Below are 17689 nucleotides of genomic sequence, written 5' to 3' on the forward strand. Positions count from 1 at the left end.
GGGGCTCCTGGACACCTGGCCGGGACCCGAACCTGTCTGCGATGGGCAGCTGCTGGGTCTGCGCACATGAGCAGCACACACCCAGGGGAACCCGTGCTTCCGAAGGCCCAGAAGTGAGACTCCAACAGTGAGAATGAACGTGGTTACCGCAGAAAACCATGTCTACGACCATAGTTATCTGTTTGGGGTCAAAAGAATGTTAACACGGCTTCTCGGGGTGGGGGGGACCAACCCCCCTGATAGGACATGGGCACAAAACTGACCATTTTCCAAGACAATGACCGAATTTCAGCTTCATCTAAATTGCACATGGAATTTCTGGCTTAGAAAAACTTCTGGAACTAGTTTGTCGATGGGACCTCTGTTGGCATGCGGGGACGTGCCCTTACTTCCAATGAGCACGCAGCTGAGGAAGGACGAGCTACGCTGCACAGACACATGGAGACGGATTGCTTTCTCATTATTTTATTAACAGTTTGGTGCTTAAAGCCGTGTCAGCGGTGGCTCCCGTCTCTCCCCGTGGCAGACAGCTTGCAAATGGGGCCAATCATTTGCCCTTGCGCTCATGCCCTTGGGCAGCCTCCCCCTCAGGACTTTGGGCAGAACCGCAGGTGGAAAGATGGCAAATGCGACAGAAGCAGAGACTTGAACAGAGCTGCACCTGCTTGGACTCCCCAAATCCCTGTGAGAATGAATCCAGGGCTGCCTGCTGGGGGACAAGAGGCTGCGGGTGCAGAACCAAGAACCCCGCTGCCCACTGGCCGCAGCGCATGGGAGCACCCAGCAGAGGCCACCACGTTGGCCCACCCAGCTCTTGGACAAGTAAGGTGAAGAAAGCAGGTGGTGTCTTACGCCTCTGGACTCCGGGTGCTTCGCTATGCAGCACACGCTTGCTAACCGTGCAGGCCCCATATGAGAACAGCCTCCCCTCTCCCACCCAAAGTTCTGTTTCTGTTTACAAAGACATGGCCAAGGGGGTAGCAAAGCACAGTCCTCGACTCAAATACCCTCTTCCAGAGCCCAGGTGAGGGTCAGGGGCCTGCACAGGAGGCCCTGGAGAGAAGCGGGTAACAGGAGAAGCTGGGGCCTTCACCCATGAGGATGCTCACCGGACGCCACTGCTCCTGCTGCCCACAGGCCAACATTCCCTGGAGCCCGCCACCTCCCAAACGTGGAGGAAAGCTCTTTGTGCTCAACGAAGTCCATTTGAACCACGCATCTGTGGATCTGCACACAGTGCATCCACAAACAAACCAATTGTAAAACAGTTGCTTCACTGAAATCACCTGCACTCAGGGCTCCTGGGGGGCTCAGCTGATTGGGCGTCTAACTCTTGGTTTGGGCTCAGGTCCTGATCTCAGGGTTGTGGCATCAAGCCCCACGTCGGGCTCTGCGCTCAGCATGAAGCCTGGTTGCAATTCTCTCTCCCTCTCCCTCCACCCTTCCCGCTCATGCTTGCTCTCTCTCTCTCTCTCTCTCTCTCAATTTTTCTTAAATTTCATTTATTTATTTGAGAGAGAGCATGACTGGGGTGGAGGAATGGGGGGAGGGAGAGAGACAAGCAGACTCTGCTCTTAGCCAGGAGCCTGATGTGGGGCTCGATCTCAGGACTCTGAGATCACCACCTGAGCCAAAACCAAGAGCCAGATGCTTAACCAAAGAGCCACCCAGGGGACCCATAAAAATCTTAAAAAAGGAAAAAAAATCACCTGCACTCACGCTAAGGGCCAGGAAAGAGCGGTACTATTGGCGTCGTCTCTGACATCCCTTTTCTGGAGCCTGTTAATTGGGAGCTGACCATGAGCCCAGTCCCATGTCGGCCCCCTTCCCTGCCCAGCTGATCAGCTGCATGTGACCCCTCCCTGCAAGTGGGGCCTGAAGATGGAAGCTCCTTCATGAGGACAAGGCTGAGGCCGCAGCAGGTGCGGGGAGACTCAGCCTCAGATGTCCCACGACGCGCGTTCAGAGGTGGGTGTTGAGACCCACACTCATCACACAGGAGCGGGGACAATGACAGCCTTATGGACGAGCGACTGGTCCACCTCATGTGGTCAGTACAGGCATGCTTCCAAGAGCTCCTCTGTGGCCTGTGCCAATGCCTCGGGCCGCTGCCGTGGTGACAGCACCGTGAATGCAGACCACGTTTGGAGCACCTGTTCCTCAGTGGATGGCACCTGCTTGTTTCCACTGTTTGTGAACACTTATGAATGCTTATATTTATGAACAATGAGTATCTGTGAATAGTGTCTGATGAACGTCTGTGCACGACCATTTCCATGGACATATGTTTTCGGTCCTCGTCAGTATATACGTCCACTTGGAATTGCTGGAACACGCGGTAAGTCTTTGCTAACTTTTCACCTGTTAAACTGTTTTCCCAAGCGGCTGTGCCATGTGGCCTTCCCGTCCCGCGTCTCCCATCCTTACTCGCTGTTACCACGGCCGCTGAGGGGCTGTGAGGTGGCACCTCCCAGAGTCCTCTCTGTATTTCCCTCCTGAGGAATAGGTTGAGCGTTTTTCCCTGTACCATCCACCATCAGTGGATCTCCTCTTGGAGGAAATACCCACACAGATCTGCTCTTTTCATTGTGGTAAAATACTCGAAATACACAGTTTACCACCTTAATCGGCTATAAGTGTACCGTTGGGTAATGTCAGGTCTGTTCGTGTTGTGGTGCGACAGCCGCAGAACCTTCTCACACCCGGTAAATGACCCTCTGGCCCCCAGCCCCGCGGCCAGCACCCCGCTGTCATTTCTGGGAGAGCGCCGAGCTGCCTGTGAGCACGCCAACCCTCTGTGCTCCCCCATCGCACAGTCCCGTGCAAACATCTCCATTGTGTTAGGAACTTTTCTGGGCACTGACCTCTCTGTGGTAGCGTTGCTCGGATGCTACCAGAGACATCACGGGTATTTCAGACTCAAGATCATTGTATGAAAAAAAAAAAGATCATTGCATGTCCTTGGGTCGCGATGGCATCTCCAGTCACCATCCGACAGCAAGTTAGCCGCTCCAGTCCAGAGTCCCAGTGGAAGCTGGTAGATGGTGCACACAGGCTTCCCTCAATGAACCCCATCTCCACCCCACACAAGGCTATGTACTGTGCAGAGGATTTGTCCACACCAGCGCTCCAGTTTCCAGTCTGCACTGTTTTAACAACACGTGCGATTTAACAAGACGTGTGGGTTCGGGCACCTTCCTGGTTCCCATCTTCGCGGCCCAGTAACGCTGCCAGTAGGACGGGCTTGCCAGCCTCCGTCCTCATGACGCCCCTGCACGCGCTCAGGGAAAAGCTTGCACAGACACGCCCCCCCTGGTTTGTCCCAGTGTTCACCTCAATCCGTAGATGCCTGCGCTCCTCACTCTGGGACTGTAGGACCTCGCCAGAAGCAGGGGAAATGCATTATAACACCCACTCCCGGAAAACTGGGAGCTCCCATAGACAGAAACAGGGCGTCAACCGACCAAGAGAGCACAGGTCCTGAGTCCGCCAGCTACTTCATCCGTGTGCAAGGCTGTCCCACCTGCAGGCCCCGGGCTCCTGCCCACGCGGCAGGGCCTTTCCACACACCTGCAGCTCAAGCTCCATCTGACCATTGGAGGCCATCGAGCTGCACTTGGGCTCCGCCAGCTAAACCTGGTATTCCATGTTGTTAACAACTGAATAATAGCACTGATTATAGTAATAGCATTTACATGATGTTTATGGCGGATGCTGGTCTTGGGAGTTTGTGTGTGTTAGTAACCGTTTGCTCCCCAAAAGCCTATGAGAAAGGTGTAGTGTCTATTTTACAGACGAGGACGTGGCATTCTTACACCTTTATAGGTGAAGACATGCACAAGAGCTTCTTTCGTTTTTTCTTTCTTTCTTTCTTCTTTCTTTCTTCTTTCTTTCTTTCTTTCTTTCTTTCTTTCTTTCTTTCTTTCTTTCTTCTTTCTTTTCCTTCTTCCTTTCTTTTTTAGATTTTATTTATTTATCATGAGACACACAGAGAGAGGGGCAAAGACACAGGCAGAGGGAGAAGCAGGCTCCTCACAGGGAGCCCGATGTGGGACTCGATCCCAGGACCCCAGGGTCACGACCTGAGCCGAAGGCAGATGCTCACTCACTGAGCCACCCAGGTGCCCCCATAAGAGCTTATTTCTAAACAAAAGATTGAACCCCGAGTAGCATGGTTCCATGTTCTCTATTTGCCAAAAGAAAAAAACATCTTTGAGAAGCACGAAACAAGCAAAACCAAGAGTTCCACCTTATGTAAAACCACCCTGTGCATACCACACTTGTGAGTGGGCAATGCTCTGCGTGGGTAACAAGGTCTGCAGAAGCAGGTGGCACATCGTGGTGTGTGGTGGCATTGACTGCACGATTGGGCTGAAAAAATAGCATAAAATGAGCAGTGCTATCTATGAATATCTCTGCAAATAGCCTCAATAAAATAATAAAATTTAATTCTAAGGCTCATTAAAATAATAATAAGCCATGGCCAAGTAGGATCTATCCCTTAGGAATGCAAGGATAATTCAAACTAGGACATCTATTCATTGAATTCACTGTGTTAATAATTCAAAGAAGAAAAATCATATCATCGACTACAGAGAAGCTAAAATGGCATTTAAAAAAAATTCAGCAGGGGCTCCTGGGTGGCTCAGTAGGTTAAGTGTCTGACTTGATCTTGGGTCAGGTCCCAATCTCACGGTCCTGAGTTCAAGTCTCGCAACAGCCTCTGTGCTAGCACGGAGCCTACTTTTAAAAACAGAAATTCAACATCCATTCCTGATTAAATTTTGAAAACACTTACCAATAAGTGGATATTTTCTTCTTATAATGAGAAAGGATATCTTAAACCAAAAAGAGTATCAAACCTGACAAGGAAAACTGGAAACCTTCTCACCATGTCCCGGCTATGGTTACAAGTCAACCTAAGGTGCACTGAGGACCTGCAGTTGGACACGGTAGTCTACAGGTGCCACCCCTGATTGTGCTCAGTAGACATTAGAATACAGTAAGCCCAGGGTGCTCGGGTGGCTCAGTTGGTTCAGGGTCTAACTCTTGATTTTGGCTCAGATTATGATCTCAGGGTCCTGGGGTTGAGCCCCACTTAGGGCCCCCTGCTCAGTGAGGAGTCTGCTTGAAATTCTCCCTCTGCCCCAACCCTGCTCATGCACGCATGCTCCCTCTCTCTGTCTCTCTCTATATATCTCAAATAAATAAAATCTTAGAATTCAGTAAGTCAACAAAAAGTCATGGAGCATCCAGTCTGTACCAATTCTATGAACCAGGTAAGTATGCAGTTTCTGCTGTCAAGGTAATTCCTTGCTGGTCAGGGAGAAAGATGTAGATAGACATGATAGATTATTGCTGGATAGATAGATAGATAGATAGATAGATAGATAGATAGATAGATAGATAATAGACAGGTAGATAGAGATGGATGGATGGGTGATTGATATGACAGACTCAGTAGACGAGGCAGATGGATGTGATAGATGATTGACAGACATGATGAATGACTGGCAGACAGCTAGAAAGACAGATGGACAACCCAGAGAAGGCTGTCCATGACAGTGATGCACGAAGATGCAGCAGGTGCCATCTGGATGGGAGGGTGAGGGAAGGAGCCTCTGAGGAGCCATGTGGGCAGCATGAGCAGGGTGAGGAGGTGGCCACTCCGGGAGAAGGACAGGGTGGTGTGTCTGGGAAGAGAAACAAGTGGGCACCTCCAGGAGGGCCTGGCCGCAGTCAGAGGCTCTGAGCGGCAGGGACACGACTCGACCTGATTTCCACACGAAGGACGGGCCTACCTGCTGTGTGGATGGCACATTCCAGGAGGTGGGGCATAGACACCGGATCCCAGCCAGGGACTGTGGTGGCCATCCAAGTGACAAGCAGGATCCAGGAAAGACCCCCGCCGCCCCCACAGGAAGCCCCTAGTCTGTGCGGGTCGTATTTTTCAGTCCTCAAGACATGCTCTGCGGGAACAGCCCTGGCTGCAGGGTGTGCGTCCACGGGCGGCCTGGGACCCGAGGCCCTGCTCTGCTCTGCCTCATGCCTAGTGGCACTTTGGCAGGTCCCTGCAGCCCCTTCCGATCCCCATGGGTGCTCCGTGGACAATGCGTGTGCCCACTGTCCTCCCTGCTAGTCACCCACCCACTATTTCTGTCACAGGAATGGTCACTTTACGCAAACCTGAGTCACACAAGTTGCATTTATCACCCGGGCTCTGTCCTGACACAGCCGCGGCACCTCTCATCCTCCCCTTGGCCTCCTTCCAACCCTCAGGACCTGCACTGACCTCCGGGCCTTTCCAGCCAACAGCATCCCTCCTCACCGGCCCCCAGGGAGGCAGGCAGGCGCCCTGCAGGTGGCACATGCGGAGCAAGCCTGAGGCAGGAGGCTCGAGGCCCAGGGAAGGCGGCCAGGGGCAGGCAGGCCTGAGCTGGTGGGACACGTGTCCGACTGGTCTGGGAGGGACTGTCATGCAGGTGATTCAGGCTTTAACCATCTTCGCTGAGGCCAGAATCTGCCCGAAATGGTTTAAAGCAGCAGGTGAAGCTGTGCATTTGGGTTTCCTGATGCCGAAGGGAAGAGGCCCTGATTCCTGAGAAGCCACAGGTGCCCCCGTGCAACGAGGCTGGAGAACAGAAGACAGAGGAGGGGCTGCGCCGACCGGGGTGGGGGCCCAACAGCTTCCTGGGTTCACCTGAGAAGAGGCCAGAGACTCAGCGGCTTCACTCTGCACAGGGAGTGGAGCGGCAGGAGGGCAGCTGGGGGTGAGGACCGTCGGGGAGGCCGCCCCCCGCCCGGGGATTGCAGAGCCACTGTAGGCACCATGGCCCGCCGGCATCACAGGGATGACCATATGTGGGATGAGGAGCCCTCTGCAGCCCCTGCTGCCCTGCTGGCCCTGGAGGACTGAGCTGTGTCTCAGAGGGCCTCCCGTGGCACCAGCAGCCTCTCGGGGGCTCGTCAGAGAGCAGAGGCCCCCCCTGGCCACCCCAAGCAGGGGCTGGAGCTGCTGGAGAGACCAGCTCAGGGAGGCAGGCTGGAGGGCAGGGGTCCTGAAGGGCTGGTGACTCTGCCCGTCCCCGCCCTCCATCCTTGCTGTGCTGCAGGCTGGGATGTGTCTGCCGGCCCTGTGTCATGCTGCCAGGAGCCCGCATGGCCCGCCAACTCCTATGCTGAAGCTGCAGCTCCCAGCACCTCAAGATGTGACTGTGCTTGGATACAAGGTCTTTACGGGGGTGATTCGGGTCCAACGAGGTCACCGAGGTGACCTAATCCCACCTGTCTGGTGTCCTTATGAGAGATCGGGCCTCAGACACACACAGAGGGATGCCCTGTGAGGACACGGGGATGGCGCAGCTCGGAGCACACAGCCCGAGACACCTTGTTCTTGGACTTCTGCCTCCAGGGTGCAAGCCAACCAGCTGCAGTGTGGCAGCCGCCCTGTCTGCGGGCTTCATTACACAACCCGAGCTGACCCACACAGGTGCCCAGAGGCTGGAGGTGGGGCCAGGGATGCAGTGGGCACAAGGGACTGGACCCCAGCTGCCCCTTTGGTCCTGGGATGAGAAGGCCCAATCACTACCCCATCCAACGAGTCATCAGATGGTGTCTGCTGAAGGGAGCCACAGTGGACAAGCTGCCAGAGGGGAGACCCTGAGCAGGGATTCTGGGTATATTATAAAGCAGGAGACTGAGCTGACCTGCCCCGTAAATTATGTTCTCCTGGGGCGGGAGGGGAGACTGTTGAGTTTGTTCTGTTTCTACCGTACCCCTCCAGGTGGGGGGGGGGGGGTCAGAAGCGCACCTGCGGGGCCCCTGGGAGCTCAGGTGGTGAACCATCTGCCTTCGGCTCAGGTCATGACCTCAGGGTCCTGGGATCGAGTCCTACATCAGGCTCCCTGTTCCACTTCTCCTCTTTCCCCCTCTGCCTCTCCCCCTGCTTGTGCTCACTTGCTCCCTGTCTCTCAAATAAATAAAATCTTAAAAAAAATAAGATGAAGAAGCAGAGTGTGCCTGTAACCACTGAGGCGAGTTGGGGTCTGTTTTCCAGCAAGGCCTGTGCTCCTGCACCCATCCCAGGGCAGAGAGCGGGCCCCACTCCCCCTGCACACAGGGACATAGGAAAGAATACTTCTAATCCATCGATTCTGCAAATTGGGATGAGCGCTCGCTGTGTGTTATCGTCTCACGCGTCTGTGTGTCTGTGTGTAGCACATGCTGTGTGCGTCTGTGTGGCACCCTCCAAGGGACAGCTGTGAGCCCCCCCTCACCTGAGGTCCAGCGGCTGAGTGAGCAGGGGAGGCAGGGAGAACTAGGCCGCAGGGGACTGGTATGTCCAGATCCCAGTGGTGAGTGACGGGCAGGGTGAGGGCAGGCAGGGCAAGGCCAGGTGGGGGCTGAGGCTGGTGCGGGACCCTGACAGGCCTCCTCGTGCTTTTTGCAAAGAAAGCATGCAGGCCTCGGCTCCCCCGATGCACCAGCACCTTTAGGAGACGTGCATTGGATCTTAGAGACATGAGCAAGCGGCCTGGGAAAGTCCGTGGTTATGAGGACGGTGTCCCCACAGCCTTTCACTTTCCCCGTCACAGCCCCTAAGGTTTGCTTCAAGGAAGAAGGGAGTGGGGGCTCCGGGGAGAAGGAGTCTCCTTATTAAAGCACGTGGGTTCCTCAGTTGTCCACATCGCTGACGTGAACTGAGTCCCCAATGGTGTCTCAGCAAGTCCATGATGTCCCCTAAAGAGCCAGTACAAACACCTGTTCCCCAGATTCCAATAGCTGGACATGAACCGGCTCAAGCGCTCGGGGAGAAAGCGTTGCTAAGAATGGTGCAAACACGTCCTGGCAGGTGCGGGAGGGCCCTGCTCCTGGGCCGCACAGTCCCCACCTGGGACTTCTGTGGGGACCCCAGCTCTGGGAGGTGGGCCACTCTCCCTGTCCCAGGCACCCGTTGCTGCAGCAGGTGTGCAGGCCCCCTGCCCAGGGCCGAGGCCCCACGTCATCCAGAGAAGTTCTGAAAGATGTTGGCTGCCTCCACCCAGTTCTGGAAGCAGGCCAGCCCCTGCTCCCGGATCTGCTTGCGCCCTTTGTCGGTGATGACCTCCCCGCTGGGCTTCACAACCACCAGCCTGGGGATGACCGAGATGTGGTACATGGTCCTCAGCTCACTGTGGAGAGAAGAGGCAGGGCCAGGTCAGCCAGAGGCCAGGCAGGTGGCCACACGCACGACTGAGGGGACCAGGGCCTCCCCGACCCAGCGGACCCAGCGGACCCTCAGCGGCCGGTGCTAAGCCAGCGCTTCCCAGAGGACCATCCACAGGGAGGAGCCGCTCTGGGCCTGAGCTGCCCGCACCCTCGCCATGGCCGCCTGGGACCACGCAGCACCCGAGAGGTGGTGGCGAGTCTCAGAACATGAATTTTTCATCTCAGTTAATTTAAATTGAAGTAGCTACATGAGGCAGACATCTACCGTATGGGACATGCAATTCTAGACACACGAAGACCCCAACAAATTTACATCCCTCCTACATTCTAGATGTGGAAAAATACCAGGCACACACAGTGGTCAAAGATAGAACTCCGTGAGTTCTACATCAATGCGAAGCCACGTGAGACTTTCTGCCCAGCAAACTCAAGGACACACTGATTACGACACATTTCGGGGTGCCTGGGTGGCTCCGTGGTTGAGTGTCTGCCTCCAGCTCAGGTCATGATCCTGGGGTCCTAGGATCGAGTCCCACATCGAGCTCCCACAGGGAGCCTGCTTCTCTATCTCTGCATCTCTCATGAATAAATAAATAAAATCTTTTAAAATAAAAAACAACATATGACACATTTCTTGGCTACTTTTTCCATCGTGTGCAACCCAGTGAGCGACCTTTTTACAAAAGTTCTTGTGTTCATCTAAGGAAAGGAGCATCCACCTTCTTGGCTCCTCCCCATAACCTTCACCTGGATTACTGTCCTCAGCAGCCGATGAAAATCCCTCCCTGTCTCCAAAGCCAGCCCCCACGGGCCTCCCAGTGACAGTAATCTACCCGAGTTCCCTCACTTGTCACCTCCAAGACTGTGAGTCTTCATGGAAGGACAAATACATGTGAGACCCTCCTGTTACCAAATCTCCCCACAACATCTCCATCACAGCCCTCCTGCGGCTTTCCACACCCAGATCAAACACAAAAGCGCAAATCAAGCAGAAAAAAAATACATCCTACCTCCACCCAACAAAGAGACGGGCTTGTTTTCAGGCATCTGTGAGATAGTGATGAAACCAGCATGCTCTCCACCACAAAGGGATCTCAATACAGTGCAAATAATCAATAGCACACAGACCATTTAATCGGACCCTAAAGTCACAGAAATTGGAAACCAGTATGAAATAATTTTTAGAACGGGTTTAAAAACTAAATAACCGGGGATCCCTGGGTGGCGCAGCAGTTTGGTGCCTGCCTTTGGTCCAGGGCATGATCCTGGGGATCTGGGATCGAGTCCTGTGTCAGGCTCCCTCTGTGGAGCCTGCTTCTCCCTCTGCCTGTGTCTCTGCCCCTCTCTCTCTCTCTCTATGTCTATCATGAATAAATAAATAAACTCTTAAAAAAAACCTAAATAACCATATGTTACACATGGAACAGCAACGCCAACTACAATGTAATTAAAAGAACTACACGGGATACACTCTGGAAGCCAAGCCATAGACTCCATTAGACACAGGAGGTTATGGCCTCAACACACTTTCCTGAACGACAAGCCTCCATGTAGACGAGCTGTGTGCTTGACCCCACAGGCGAACACGGCCCATTGCAGCAGACACCAGGAACGGCCTAGTGTGTGGGAGTCGCCGACAGACAAACCAAAGCTGGTTCCAGGGGGTACCAATCAGAGCAGGGCCAGGGCTGCTCATGGAGAGGGAGACGCAGGAGCCTCAGGAATCAGGCGGTGGCCAGGCGTGGCCCGCGGTCACGGCTGTAACACCCCATGGCTGCCCCGAGCGCTCCTTCCCCAAGGAAACCCGCGCTCAGTGAGCCGCCACCCCAGCAGCTTCTGGAAGCCGGCCCACACAGCGTCCCTTGCACACTCACGTGAGGAGGGAACGAGGTCAGCTTGGTGCAGAAGTGATCACCGTCAGTGAGACGCACACTGAGGCTGACAAACCAACGCCCAGACATGGAGAGACCCCACAGGCCTGCACACACAGGGTGGGGGTGTGACCCGGGAGATGGGGGGGACATGTCCCCCTCCAAGGTTTGCAGACTCCTGCACAACCCCCAAAATCTGAAATGCCTAAGAAATCAGCTTTATCCCAAAGCATAAAACAAACACAAAGGAAAGAGGTCACCCAGCAGCCCTTGGCAGGAACCGGTCCGTGGCCCCCCGGCACTTTGTCCCCCAGCTCGGGCAGACGGGGTACATGGAGGCCTCCACTCTGGGTGGCACAGCGGAGCATGCAGCGTGTACCGAGTCACAAATTCCTGCTGGGGCTGTGCCTCTCAGGGCCTGGGGCTGAGCCCTTAAGACTAGGGGGAGGCCTGGGGGGCTCCCGGAGGGTGTTGAGGGACCTCCCGGCGGAGCCCACGCACATTGCTGACTCCGCGTGTACACCCCTGCTGGCTCACCATGGCGCAGCATGTGCACAGCAGCACTGCTTTGCCTATAGGGGCTCCGGAGTAGCAGCAGTGCCAGGGAGCCTCCCGCTCCTGCAGGTGGGGGTGGACCCCGGGGCCCCAGGGTCCCTGCCTGCCCTCCCTCGCCTGCCAACCTGCCCATCTTCCAGGGTCTCCTGGGAGGGAGGCTGAGAACCGTGCCCTTGACAGCCCGGGGCGTGGAGGCCTGCGGCTCGCTGCCCAGAACCCACAGCCCTGCCTTTCCTGGCATGAATCAGCTGAGGGACTCGGGCAAGCTGGACAGCCTCCCCCTGCCCCAGGGTCCTCGCCTGCACCTGGGGAAAACAGAACCCACCTCCCTGGGTTGCTGGGATGATGAGATGGTACATATACGTACAGCCCAGCTAAGGGATCAGCACACTAATGCTCAAAACACGCTGGCTGTTACTGATGGGGAGGCTCACCCCAAGTCCAAGTGGGCCAACCGTCCCATGCAGCACAGGGGGTGACACTAACCAGCACTGGGATGGGTACTGAGCACACTGAGAACCCATGAGACTCCCCAGAGCACCTGTGTGGGTGCTAGGAAAGAGGAAGGTGTGAGGGTGTGCAGCCTGAGACACAGCAGCCACTCTGCCACCCTGAGGAAAGACAGGATTTGCCAGGATTTGCTGCAGCCTGAGCAGAAAGCAGAGCCACGCAACGGGCCTCACTGGCCTCCCTGCTCCCTGGAGACCAGCTCCCGGCTGCAGGGTGTGTAAGTTCAGCTGATTTGATCAACAACCTTGACTATCCAAGCGCTGAGCTGTGGCCTCGTGAAATCAGCTCTGATGCCCAGGAGGGGGGCACGCAAGGCAAGCGAGGCTTAGGGGAGGAAGCTGGAGTCTGGAGTTGACATCTGCTCCAGGATATCTTCAGAGTCAGCCGCATAGGTCCTCCAGTCACCACCCTGGCAGCCTGTGCCTGGGGACAACCGTAACCTTGGAGCCACCCGGAGAGCCACGGAAGCATCTCCACGGAAGCATCTCTGCCTCCTCTGGCACTGTGTCCCCAGGGAACGGGTGTGCCTTGGGGAGGGGGGCACCCGGCTGCTCCCTGCCCTCAGCACTGGTGAGGAAGCCCTCCCATCACCGGACACAGTGGACACAGCAGACACATTGTGTCCTCCTCCCTGGCACAACTCCTCCTGGGTTGCCATGGCAATTCTGGCTCCAGCCTCTTCCCATCCCTCGAGTCAGACACCCACCTAAGAAGCAGCCCACAGGGCAGCCTGGGTGGCTCAGTGGTTTAGTGCCACCTTTCAGGCCAGGGCATGATCCTGGAGTCCCTGGATTGAGTCCCACATCGGGCTCCCTGCATGGAGCCTGCTTCTCCCTTTGCCTGTGTCTCTGCCTCTCTCTGTGTTTCTCATGAATAAATAAATAAAATCTTTTAAAAAAAAAAAAAAAAAAAAGCAGCCCACACGTGCCCTGAACAGTGTCTGCCCCAACCCTAAGGACCACAGAGGCGCTCCTGGCTGGGGATGGCGCTGGGTGTAAGAAGAGCACAGGAATGCCCCCAGGGCCCCAGGGGCTCGGAGGAGGAGTAGGGGCCACCAGGAGGGGACATGGGGGCTCCAGGGTCGAGGGTTTCCCACCTTTGGGAGTAGGAAAGGCATGGGGTGCCCCCAAACAGCAGCTGCCCAGTCTGGCCAGAACACAGGTGCAGAGGGGGTAAGAAGAGGCCGGGGCAGGACAGGGACTGAGCACCCTGGGCAGGGGCCTGGAGAGCTGGGGTCGCCCTGGGGCTGCCACACCTGCCTTCGAGAAGAGGAGGTGGGTTCTGGAGGCTGAGGCTGGGGGCATGGGTGAGAATATTCCCATGGTCCAGGGCCTAAGGGAGGGAAGCGGCAAGGAGGAGAAACTCAGACCTAGTGGATTCGGTGGCTATGGAGACAGGCTGAGTCAGGAGGCCCGGGGGAGCCCAAGCACCGGGCAAGGGAGAGGGCAGGGAGCACGGGCCCCTTGGCCCCACTGAGTGGACGGCTCTAACGGAGCCACCCTCCTCTTGAGACATGAAGCCACGGCCACCTGTCTCCTCTATCCTCCTCGCCCGGAGGCTGAGGCGTCCCATCCACCTGGCCCACGGTGGAGGCAGCAGAGCCAGGGCAGACTGGAGGCAGAGGGTGGGGTGGGGAGGGTCACTGAGGCCTCCTGGGGGCCTGGAAGAGCCCACGGGGGCACTAGTGTTATTAAGAAACAACCAGAAAGTACATGGAAATCACCATTAAGTGGGTCTCGCACGCAGAGGCTGTCGCTTGGGTGCCAGGCAAAGGTGAGGGAAGGCGCAAAGGACGCCCTGTCCTCAGTGCTGCCCCCACATTCGGGCTGTGCGCTCCCTGCACACAGGCACGGGCTGTGGGGATGGTGAGCAAGAGTGGTTCCAGGCAGAGGGTGTTGTGGCCCTGCAGCCATCTGGCTCCCAGCCGTGCTCCGGGCACCCCCGTGAGGCTCTCAGGTGAAGCCTCTTCCTCCTCCTCCCAGGACTTGGGTGGGTGGCCACTGGGTGGCCACTGACCATGACGGCCCACCGGGCACAGGCAGCCGCTGCACTTCCCCAGGGTGCAGAGCGCTGTGTGCACTCACTTCGGGAACCTTCCCCAAAGGCCGCCTGCATGCAGCCTGCATTCCCTAGTTCTCCATGCTGGTGGCAGTTTCCGGGTTGTTACGACCTGATTCTGAGTATCCAGGTGGACTGAGTGGAACTTAGGGCGCAGGTCCAAATATTCCCATGGAACAGCCTACTTCCAAGCACAGAATCACAAGGAGAACCCATGAGGGGCCGTTTAGAAAGCAGAAGGACAAGGAGCTCCCCTCTCCAGAAAGAAAACCAATGCTGGAATCTTCCAGAGACCAGGCTGGCCACCTGGCCCTGGGCTGCTCAGCTGCCTGCAGTAGACTCAAGGCTTTGCCTGCATCACAGGAACAGCGGGAGGAGACTGGCTGCACCCTCCCCACCCCCACCTTGGGGCCAGGAGCTTCGGGGCTGAGGCTTGGGTTTCCTGGAGCCCCCCATCTCCCCCACCCCCCCCCCCGAGGGGGGAGGAAGAGGAAACGCCAGAGCAGAAAGTCAGGTTCTTCCTCGGCGCCCCACAACACATCTGTGAAATGGGCACACTACCACCACCACGGCTGCAAACTTGGGCTCCGGGGCGGCCCCCACACCTCACAGGGCGTCCTGACTGTGGGCTGGGAAATGCCTCGCCTACATCCCCCATTGCAGCACCCAAAGTCCCAGAGCTGGCCGCCTGGACCCTCCGCCCAACGCCCAGCACGGCCACCCGGTCACTTTCAAAGCGCAGTGTGTTCCTTCAACAGCTGCACAGAACTTGAGAGCTGAGAGCGTCAGAGGCATTTGGCTTCTGCCGCTTGGGGAGACCCTGCAGTGAATCTGTGGCCTGTAACCGCCTGAGTCCTCCTCATTAGGTTGCCAGGTCGGATCATTTCCACTGCCGTGCACAGCAACCACAGTAGGACTCTGCTGGGGCGCGGGCTCCTCCTGGGAGGCCCGAGGCTCCGCTCCCGTCGGCATCACCCACCCCTGTGTCTGTGGGGAGGATCACTCGCCTCCGGACCTGTCCAGGGCCGGCTGCCGTTTCTAACTTTCCACAAGGACTGTGGTCAGGATGGTAGAGGGGACGGGGGGGGGGGGGGGGGGGTGTGTCACACTGCATCTGAGTAATAGCCCCCAGAGAAATGAGAAACATGCCCCGTAACTCACACCCAGAAACCCGCTCCCCATCCATTACAGGGATGCGGGTACCACACCTTGTGAAGCGCAACACACACCCAAGTCTGGAGGCTGTCCCCGCAACACAGACCCCAACATACAATCGGAGCCCTGCCACCCGCCTGTGCCCCTGTGCTCTCCCTCCTCCCCCTCCTCCCGCCCACCTCCTTTATCTTATCTTCTCTGTTTCTCTGTCCTCCCTCCTCCATCCCACCTCCTCCCTCCTCCCCCCCCTCAGGCGGGTCCCCGCTCCCCTGGGTGAGCTCCCCTAGGTGAATTTTCGAGGCGCCAGCATGAACTCCCCTGCAGCCCAGCAGTTTGGAAATCCCAGGGGAAGCGGGTTCCTCTGGCCTTGGGGTCCCTGCCCGCCTCGGCACGCGGCCCCCAGCCCCCAGCCCCCCGACGGCGCGATGCGCCCGGCAGCGCCCCGAGGACCCCCAGCTCCGGCCCGAGCCGCCCCCCCAGGCCCCTCCGCGTTCAGCAGCCGCGCTGGTTGGGGACGCAGAGCCCCGAGGCAGGCCCGGCTCCCCGGGCCCCGGGGACCCCCTGGGAGGCTGGAGCCGGGAGCAGCGAGGACGCGCGCGGGAGCGGCCAGTGCGGGGCGGGCCGGGGTCTAGCTCCGCGCACTCACTGCCGGAGGGGGTCGTGGAAGGGCAGCGCCAGCCAGGCGCCGTGCAGGCGGCGCATGAAGTCCAGCATCTCCCGCGCGCTGCCGTCGGCGGACACGAACACCACCTGGAAGGGCGCGGGCCGCGGCGCCTGGGCCAGCAGCTGGGCGTGGAAGCGGCGCAGCAGCGGCGTGAAGTCGCGGCTGGACGCGCACCCGCCCGCGGCGAAGTACAGCGCCACCACCTTGTTCTGCAGCGCAGCGTCCGCCTCCACCCACGCGCCGTCGCGGGTCAGCAGGCGCCGGCCGCCCAGGACGTCCACCATGGCCGGGCGGTGGGGCACCGGCAGCGGCGGGCGCACAGACTCCTGCGGCCGCGGCACCTGCGCGGCGGACACCTGCGCGGCGGACACCTGCGGGGGCGGGGCCGGGGGCGGGGCCGGGGGCGGGGATGCAAATAGAGGTCACGTGCGCCGCCCGGGCTGCGCGGGCACCTGGGCCCCAGTGGCTCCTCGTCCCGGCCGCGGCCTCCGGGGGGTCAGGGGCGTGCGCTCCGGGGACCGGAGGGACGTTCGCGACCTGCGACCCAGAAGCAGCGGCCGCGGCGGCAGCTCTCGCCCCCTGGAGGCCGCCCTCCCGGGAGCTCGTCGGCTCTCCCGCCCGCCCCTCGTCACCCTGTGCCCCGGGCCGGCCCCGCAGCCGCCTCCCACCCCGCCCCGCCCCGCTCCATCCATCCCCAACCCGGTGCCACCGCGGTCCCCTGCGCGCCCACACCCGCCCCGCGCTCCCCTGCGCCCCGGGTCGCCACTCCGTAAGCTCTCCCCGCACCGCGCTCCCGCCCCAAGCATCCAGGCGGCCCAGGAGGTGACGGTATTGACGGAGCAGGCGCGCTGGAGGCCCTGGGGAAGCAGCAAAGTCGTCTCAGCTCTGCCTGGGCAGGGGTGCGAAGCGGCGGGACGCAGAATTCAGGGATTTAGGTGCGGGCGAAATGGGCGCCCCACGCCGGGGGATGCACCTGCCGCAGGGACGCAGCGCCCGGCGGAGGGTCTGTCCAGAGGGTCTGGGGGACCCGTGCTGCTCCCAGCAGCGCGCTGCCAACGCCTAGATTCGCTGTGGAAGCGCAAGATCTGGGGAACCGGAGAAAAAGTTGAGAGGGGCCCCTTGCTTGTGTGGAAGTCTGACTTTTATCAGAACGGAATGCCCCTGAATTCTAAATGTCGCCAAGACTATTCTGACCTCTTTGGCCTCTTTTTTCTTATCCCAACAGTGAGCAAAGTAGGGAACATTCCTTTTAGTGACACCCTCCCACGGGGACATGTCCAGCTACTGGTGTAAACACTGTCTAGTGCTATGGGAGCCTTCCTGCGACCCTGTGTGCACCCGGGTGGCTCTGCAGGGAGGGGACATCTGGGGACACCCCCCCCTCCCCAGGGGACCCTCCTCAGCCTGTCTGTGTGTGTGTGAAGGAAGGGACCTGTGCTCCAGAGCTCCTGCAGAGAAGAGCAAGGGACCCGGGGCCAGTACAGCTCATGCACCTGCAGCACCAGGCTTCACGGGACTCCTCAGGGCCCTTCCTGTCACATGAGCCTGTGTCTCTGGCCACCACCCCATCCCACCGGCCACTCCTTAAGATGGGACGGGGCTACAGGTGCCATGAGAGGCAAGCCCAGCACCCTCTCCAGCCTCTGCTGGGACCAAGTCTCCTACACAA

General features: G+C 58.3%; 1 protein-coding gene across 1 annotated transcript; it reads right to left on the reverse strand.

The window, feature by feature from the left end:
* Positions 1 to 449: 449 nt before the first annotated feature.
* NXNL2 (nucleoredoxin like 2) lies at positions 450 to 16304 on the reverse strand. Its single transcript, XM_025423597.3, has 2 exons — positions 16003 to 16304; positions 450 to 9170 (listed from the first exon to the last, which is right to left on the reverse strand). Exons 1-2 carry the CDS (start codon positions 16302 to 16304, stop codon positions 9002 to 9004), a joined length of 471 nt encoding a protein of 156 aa, XP_025279382.1. The 3' UTR covers positions 450 to 9001.
* Positions 16305 to 17689: the final 1385 nt, after the last annotated feature.

This window comes from Canis lupus, chromosome 1 (genome assembly GCF_003254725.2).
Source record: "Canis lupus dingo isolate Sandy chromosome 1, ASM325472v2, whole genome shotgun sequence".
Taxonomy (NCBI): domain Eukaryota; kingdom Metazoa; phylum Chordata; class Mammalia; order Carnivora; family Canidae; genus Canis; species Canis lupus.